The following is a 7,619-nucleotide window of genomic DNA, read 5'->3' on the forward strand; positions in this document are numbered from 1 at the left end:
GAAAGAAGCGTCCCCAAAGATGAAGTCCCACCCCTAGCGTGGCCAGCCAGGCGACTCCATCCGGAGAACAGAGGGAGCTCCTCAGACGAGACCACTCCGGGCCTGGAAGCAGGGGGACGTGGGGCGCCGGACCGCTCCATCCCACGTAAGGAGCGGGTGAAATTGGACGAGGCCACTCCAAGCCAGAGGCTTCTCCGGGACAAAGCTGCGCCCCCCGCCCCCGACCGCCGCGCGGTGAGACTCACCGTCAGCGCCAGCCGGTGGATGCGCCCAGAGCAGCAGCCCAACAGCAGGAGCAGAAGTAGGTGCTGCCCCCACTCCACCGGGCTCCGGCGGGCGAGCCCCCTCCTCTCGCTCACTGCCATCTCTGGAACCACCGCCTCCCCTGATACCGCCTCTGACGCCGCCAGGCCCGCCTACTGGAGAGCCAATCGCCCCACAATGGGGGCCGACCTTTCGGCTTTTCCAGCCGGCCCGACCAGTCAACGATTGTCTTCTAACAAACCCGCCCCTGTACGACACCAAATGGACAGCCCCGCTCCGGCTGGGAGTGCTGATATCGCTTAATCCCGCCTCCACTCTCATCAATCACTATAAAGATGATCCCGGATGTAATTTGATAAACAATCCATCTAACCAATTGTAATAGATCTGATATCCGGCCCTTAAAGCGGACTAACTGACATATCGGTCCAGGACTACAATACCCAGAATGCAGAGGGAGCAGGCGGCACAACAAGCAATTGAGCAAACTACATTTCCCAGAATCCCCAATGGCGGACTTCCCTTTTCTTACCCTGGGGATGTGGCTCCCAGCCAGAGCCCAGCCTTATGGTAAACAGGCGCATCTGCTGAGCCCTCTCTTGTTCTAATCTTCTTGATTGACCCAGAGGCCTGAACCTGCCCCAGATTAAATCTTGACCCTAGAATGACCTATGACCCAAGGCTGAGTCCCAGCCTTCGGCAAAGCCTCCTATCTCAGAATGAGGCAACTGGAGGCCCACTCCCAGATCCCAGGCTGGACTTGGCTATGGGCTGAACCTCCTGAGCCCTTTCCCTACAGCTGAGTCCCGACTTCGGCCTCAAACCCAAAGTCCCTCACGTCCTTCTGACCCTTGACCTACACTGAGCCTTCGTCTTTGGTTGGGCCTCCTACCTGGACTGAGCCATTACCCCAGACAAGACAAGGCCTGATCCCTGGACCCTAGTTTGAGTCCTAGACCCCCAACTGCTGACCCCTCTGCTAAGCCTGCCACCCCAACTTTGGCCCTGACCTGGCATGAGTCCCAGTTCCAATATGAGTTCGAGACTGGAGTTGTGACCCTAATCCCAGGCTCCAATATGAGTTCGAGACTAGAGTCGTGACCCTACTCCCAGGCTGAGCTACTGAGTCCAGACTCCAGTCCTGAGCCCCTGATTCATCTGGTCCCCCAAACTCTGGAGCACAGCCCACTTTGCAACTTGAGGTTTGCTAGCTCAGAAGCCACCAGCAGGTGGGGCCAGGTCCCCTCAGAGCCATCGGGCCCAGTATGGGCTCCTCGGTGTGTGTACTGGGAGCCTGAGTGCTCAGTGCCTAACTTGTCCCTGGGGCCAGGGCCCCTAGCCGAGGGCATCTATCACCTCTATCATCCTCTCCTCCTTTGGTGCTTTCGCAGAGAAAGCACCAAAGGAGGAGAGGATGAGTGTGGGAGCTGCTGGGATCTCCCCTCTTTTGTCCCAGCGCCTCAAATAGTTTAACAGTGTGTTAACAGACTTTTATGAGGGAGCCGAGAAAGACTTTCAAGCCCCGGGCCCCGGGTGTCTGAAGGAAGGGGCGGAGTCGAAATCCCCGGGTCCCTGATTGGGTCTTGATAAACGCGAATGTTAAATGGGCAGGTGCAAGCACCAACTGGACGGGAGCCGCAGAAAGGCCTGGGCCTGGCTCTCCAAGGACGACCTGTCCTCAGTTTCCCGGTGCTGATTTTAGGGGAAGAAAGGCAGGATGCGGTGGGGGCGGTAATGGACCCGGCCTTGGCAGAGGCACGTCCTGGACAGGATCGAAGTCCACCTATCCGCCCTGTGGCCGGAGGGACTAGACCATTAGTGGGACGAGCGTAGACGTCTGGAACTGGGCCGGCGCGCAAGAGCTGAGTGACCTCAGGTTCTCCCAGCGTAGGGATGGGGGGAGGACCTCTTGGGTGGGGTTTCCTTGATCCTTTAAGGAATGGTTGAAGATAAAGAGGAAAGGAAGCACAGTCCGGGATGGGGCAGTGGTGGGGAGGATAAGCGGGGTCCGGGGAATTTGGAAAATGAGTCGGGGTCCTTTAAGGGGTCTGTCTAGTGGCATGGGGCGGCAACGTTCCTTTAAGAGGGGGCGGGGCGTCTGTTGGGCCTGCCTCCTTGGGGCCCCGCCTTCAGGGTGTCGTTTAGAGGCTTCGCGCGGGCGGGGGGCGTGACAAAGCCTGAAGGGGCGTGGCCTAGCCGTGAGTAGGCGGGGCCGGGCGCGCCGCCTTAGGCAGTCTCCCCGCGGCGGGCGGCGGGTGGCGGGCGACGGCGACCGGGCGCGGCGGCCTCGGCGGGAGCAGCATGGATTGGGGCACCGAGCTGTGGGTGAGTTCAATCGGCTTGGCTCCGTGTTCCTCCCTCACTGGGTTCAGACGCCCCATTTCTCCCCTGCAGTTCCTTAGCGGGGGCTCCACGCTTTCCCTTCCATGCATCACTGGAGTCCCCGCCCCGCCCTCTCTGAGTTTCCCGGGGCTCTCGGGACGCCCGGGAGCAAAGGGCGACCTTGCAGGTGCGGCGTAAGGAAACTGAGGCACGGGGTTCAGAGTGAGGTAGGACAGAAGTCCTGAGACCAGGCCCGGACGGCCGGGCGAGGTCACCTATTTTGAGCGCCCTGGCTGGGCCGGCGGCTAATCTTACGGCCCCTGGGTCCCTGCCCGCCAGCCGCCTGTCCGGCTGGTAGGGGGGAGGGGACCCTCTGGCCACTTTCAACCCCACGTGGGACCCAGAAGTCGTGACCGCCCTTTCTGTCCCCTCCAATCAACACCTAGGGGCTTGGGACGCTCTGGTGGGGGAGGGGGCTGCGAGGCTCGGCCTCCTTCTCCAGCCGCTTCCAGGCACTGGGAGGGGCCGCCCCCAGACCGCCTCTAACCTCAGCTCTGGAAGCCCCAGGAATTTCCCCCTATCCTTGACGGGACCTTCGACCCCTCCTCTTTCTGGGAGTGGTGGCACCCCTGAGCTCCCCCGTGCAGCGGGGTAACTAGATCGTTCCCCTCCTCAACTCTGAGATTTCTTTTGGAGGTGCAGTGAAGTCAGTGGGGGAAACTGAGACACCCATGGGGTACTCAGGGGAGCATGGCGACCCCGGGGAACTTCGTTTCTGCGCCTTGGCCGTTCCGGGGCCCCCCAAGCTGCGGGGAACCCTGCCCCTTTAGCCCTGACTCACGCCGGGCCGGCCGGATTTTCCGGAATCTGGGGGGGATTAGGGGAGTCGAAGCAAGGGGAGTGGCCCCGCCGTGCTCTACACCCCTCTTGGCCGTCCAGAGACGGGGACCCTGTCGTCCGGCCGGGGCCCCGCCCCTGTTCCCTTGCCCTTCCCGGGAAGGGGAGGGGGTTCCCGCCGGTTTCCTGCCTTTCCCCGCGCGGGGGCGGGGCCGGGAAGTCACTCTTTTCTCGGAGCTCGGAGCCTCGAGGCTCCCCGGGTGTCTGGTCGCCTGGCTGTGGGGTCCCAAGATCTTGACCCCGGTCCTCCCCCGTCGCCCCCTTTGCCAGGATCAATTTGAGGTGATCGAGCGGCACACGCAGTGGGGGCTGGACCTGTTGGACAGATATGTGAAGTTCGTGAAAGAGCGAACGGAGGTGGAACAGGCTTATGCGAAGCAGCTGCGGTGAGACTCTGGGGTGGTCGGGCCTTGGGGCTGGGGAGTGCGGTCAGGAGACCGGGGGCTCAGCTCTCCTGCCTCTCTCTCCCCTTAGAAGCCTGGTGAAAAAATATCTGCCCAAAAGACCTGCCAAAGATGACCCCGAATTCAAGTAAGGATGGTGAGGGGTACAGGGCTAGATTTGGGGGGCAGGGGGCACTGGTCCCACTTTTTCTCCCTCAGCTGGGTCACTCAGTCAGGTCCCTCAGTTCCCACCTGGTGTTGAGAGCATAGGTGCAGGCTCCAGAGCATCATTCCGCTACTTTCCTGCTGAGCCGCTTGGGCGATTCACTCGCGTTCTCTGCCTCCGTTCCCCCCTCCCCCATCTGTTACATGGACGAGGCACCAGCAGTTATCACATGACTGACTCTGGGCAAGTGGCTTAAGTTTGTGCCTCTGTTTTTCTCATCTGTGAAATGGGCATGATGACGATGAACTCGTAGGGCTCACGTGAAGGTAACTGAGATAATGTGTTGAAACAGCACCCAGCCCCTATAGTATATAGGAGCATTTCACTTTATTCCGGGTATCCTGTTCCAGAATCTGAGAAGTTCTAGAAATCAGAAGTTTTTCTGGTAACTTATTTAGAGGTAACCTCTGACCTTAAGTGACTTGATGTTGATCATGTTAATTATGGGCTTGGTTTTTATCCCACTCGTTGTGAATATTAATACTCCCCACTGCAAAAATGCTTATAGTATTTGATTATAGGATGTTGCCCCTGACCCCACTGGGGTGATGCACAAAAGATGATATAAGCATTGTATCTCCTTCTAAAACCTGGAAGATTCTGAGGCCCAAAATGCATCTCACTCAAGGGTTTGGGGTACGGGATATGGGCCAGCATTGGTCCATATGGGCTTCCAGGGTGAATGTCTCGGGCTTACCCTTTTTCATGCGGAGGCGGGTCCTGGGGCATCTGGCTCCTGGGGGCCTGGCCCCTGGCTCCCTGCCCTCTCCCACCCCTCCCCAGGTTCAGCCAGCAGCAGTCCTTTGTGCAGATTCTCCAGGAGGTAAATGACTTTGCAGGCCAGCGAGAGCTGGTGGCTGAAAACCTCAGCATCCGCGTGTGTCTTGAGCTGACCAAGTACTCGCAGGAGATGAAACAGGAGAGAAAGATGGTGAGTAGCCCCTGCCCTGGGTTTTTCGGAGGGTCTCTGCTGCAGCCCAGGTGAGCCCATTCCCCCTCTTTCCACAGCACTTCCAAGAGGGCCGTCGGGCCCAGCAGCAGCTGGAAAGTGGCTTCAAACAGCTGGAGAATGTGAGTTTGTGGGTGTAGAGGGTGGCTCTGGTCCCGGGGAGCAGGGCGAGTGTTGCTGACCTACAGAGCTGTCCCCTTTGTCTGGCCAGGACCCTCCCCCTCCCCTGTGCCCATTTACTGAGTGACTTCCTGCCAGTCCCTGAATCTTGGTTTCCCATATCCCCTGCCATCAGGAATGGTGGCTTCTTCATTCCGGTTCTGTCCCCCACACAGAGTAAGCGTAAATTTGAGCGGGACTGCCGGGAGGCCGAGAAGGCAGCCCAGACTGCAGAGCGCCTAGACCAGGATATCAACGCCACCAAGGCGGATGTGGAGAAGGTGCCTGTGGGCTGGGACAGGTGTGGGGGTCAGGGTGGGATGGGGCCAGAACCTGCCAGTGACATCCACCTCCATATTCCTCAGGCCAAGCAACAAGCCCACATTCGGAGTCATATGGCAGAAGAAAGCAAAAATGAGTATGCAGCCCAACTACAGCGTTTCAACCGAGACCAGGCCCACTTCTATTTTTCCCAAATGCCCCAGATATTTGATGTGAGTGTTTCTAGCCCCTGGCAGCCCCACTCTTCCCAACCGCCCCCCCCACCAAATGTGTTAATCATCTCCTACCTGTTTGTCGAAGCCCCAGCTGCATTGTCCTGAACTCTCAATTGAAAGGGAATTAGAAACAAATATTAACAGTGAGCTCTGCCTTTACGCAGGCTGTTCTTTCTGCTGGGGATGTCTTTCCTTTTGAAACTCCTATTCATCATTCTAAGCTCCAGCTCTAACAACCCCTCTGAAAGGTCTTGAATTTCCCCTCCTTTGTTTCAGCCTTATACTCCACCCTCTGTCCTGACCTTGGCATTGGCAGTATCTGTGCCAATAAAAGCAGTTTTTATTCAAAGCCCTGGCTCCCCTGTCACCTCCTTTGAGAAGCCTTTCTTGATTTTCTAGGCAAGGGGGCGGGGGGCGGGGGAGCGACTCCTTAAAGTCCCCTCTGAAATCTCCCTGGCCCCGTGTCTCTCTCTTGACCACCTTGAGCTAGAAGTCGCTGTGCTCCGCCCCTCCATCAGCACCCCTGCCCCTGTCCCTGTAGAAGCTGCAAGACATGGACGAGCGCCGGGCCACCCACCTGGGGGCCGGGTACGGGCTGTTGTCAGAGGCCGAGCTGCAGGTGGTGCCCATTATCGCCAAGTGTTTGGAAGGCATGAAGGTGGCAGCGGCGGCTGTGGACTCCAAGAACGTAGGTGCCTTGTCCTGGGCCAGTGGACTGCAGGGTGGGCAGGAGGACTCGAAGACTAAGCACCTCATCTCACCCCTCACGGTCCTCCCCCTCATCATGCCTTCTCTCCAGGACTCCCAGGTCCTAATCGAGCTGCACAAGTCAGGCTTTGCCCGCCCGGGCGATGTGGAATTCGAAGACTTCAGCCAGCCCATGAACCGCGCGCCCTCGGACAGCAGCCTGGGCACCCCCTCCGATGGACGGCCTGAGCTGCGAGGCCCAGCCCGCAGCAGCCGTGCCAAACGCTGGCCCTTCAGCAAGAAGAACAAGGTGGGGGCCGGAGCTCTTGGGCAGGGGGTGTGAGTGAGTGGGGACAGCGGGGGCCCCACTGAGTCAGCCCCAGCTGCCGGAACGCTGAGTCCCGGGCAGGAATTTTCCTCTTGGCTGCTGGCCCAGGCTGGAGGGAAGGAAGGCAGCCGGGTGATTGGCCTGGGAGTCCCCCGAGGCTGATGGGGGTGCCAGGAGGGGGGCCTGTGGAGTCTGTCTAGCTTCTCAGGATGCTGGGAGAAGACCTGCCCGTGGGGCTCAGGGGTGGGTGAGGGCTGGGACGCTAACCCTGGAAACTCCCCCTGGGTCTCTTTCCTTCCCACCATGGGTTTCTGGGCCCGGACCTTCAGGCTCTTTTGTTCTTGGCTTGCAATGTCAAGCACATACCTGGGCACCCGTGGTTTACACCTTCAGCAACTGCCCCCTCCCTAGTTCATATCTCTGACCCTTGGTACCCCTCTTCAATTTATACATGGTGCTCTCCCCGGCCGACACCCCCCCCCAACCTGTAACCCTCTGATATTTCATGCCTTGACTATTCTCTCAGCTTGCCCTTGACTTCTGTGGCCCTATATCTGTATGAGACCTTGACTTCTGCATGCATCTCCCTCCACATTCTAGACTGTGAGCCCAGAAAGCTGGGTGAGGGAGACAGAGACGTGCACCTCCTTGCGCCCCCAGACCTCATTCTAGGTGCTGGATGTGGGATGCAGGGAAGGTGGGAGATCCTGGGGGAGAGAGGGGTCTGGCCTTCTGGCTCACAGTCTAATGTCCTCCACCGCTTATCCCAGGTTTTCATGTTGCTTTTTGCATGCGTTTTCTGTGTGTGATTGTGCATCTTGAGTTGTGGTTTTCTTACCGTTTTTTTTTCTTTTCTCCATTTTGTTTTTTCCTTTTTCCTTATTGCGTCCCTCCGTCCGTCCATCCG

The 7,619-nt window shown here is 58.7% G+C and overlaps 2 protein-coding genes across 8 annotated transcripts in view; one reads left to right on the forward strand and one right to left on the reverse strand.

Moving 5' to 3' along the window:
- GPR108 (G protein-coupled receptor 108) overlaps positions 1-412 on the reverse strand; it is a 6,750-nt gene extending 6,338 nt beyond the window's left edge. For 2 of the 4 annotated variants that reach the window (XR_005656277.1, XM_039878527.1), the window contains exon 1: positions 246-411. Coding sequence is in view for 2 of the 4 variants with exons in the window: in XM_039878527.1 (XP_039734461.1) it covers positions 246-365 (120 nt within the window). In the remaining 2 variants the exon portion in view is untranslated. Of the gene's footprint in view, positions 1-245 lie in introns of all 4 variants that reach the window. The other 2 variants (XR_005656278.1, XM_039878526.1) reach the window with 2 other exon arrangements.
- A 1,455-nt stretch (positions 413-1,867) lies between these two features.
- Positions 1,868-7,619, forward strand: part of TRIP10 (thyroid hormone receptor interactor 10) — an 11,120-nt gene continuing 5,368 nt past the window's right edge. The window contains exons 1-9 of one of the 4 annotated variants that reach the window (XM_039878524.1): positions 1,868-2,140; positions 3,754-3,869; positions 3,958-4,014; positions 4,876-5,023; positions 5,101-5,163; positions 5,377-5,481; positions 5,566-5,694; positions 6,239-6,385; positions 6,497-6,694. In XM_039878524.1, the coding sequence (XP_039734458.1) occupies positions 5,003-5,023; positions 5,101-5,163; positions 5,377-5,481; positions 5,566-5,694; positions 6,239-6,385; positions 6,497-6,694 (663 nt within the window). In that variant the 5' untranslated portion in view covers positions 1,868-2,140; positions 3,754-3,869; positions 3,958-4,014; positions 4,876-5,002. Of the gene's footprint in view, positions 2,141-2,476; positions 2,590-2,672; positions 2,814-2,845; positions 3,238-3,753; positions 3,870-3,957; positions 4,015-4,875; positions 5,024-5,100; positions 5,164-5,376; positions 5,482-5,565; positions 5,695-6,238; positions 6,386-6,496; positions 6,695-7,619 lie in introns of those variants that run through there. The other 3 variants (XM_039878523.1, XM_039878522.1, XM_039878525.1) reach the window with 3 other exon arrangements.

This window comes from Pteropus medius, unplaced genomic scaffold, assembly GCF_902729225.1.
Source record: "Pteropus medius unplaced genomic scaffold, Ma_sr-lr_union100, whole genome shotgun sequence".
NCBI classification, from domain to species: domain Eukaryota; kingdom Metazoa; phylum Chordata; class Mammalia; order Chiroptera; family Pteropodidae; genus Pteropus; species Pteropus medius.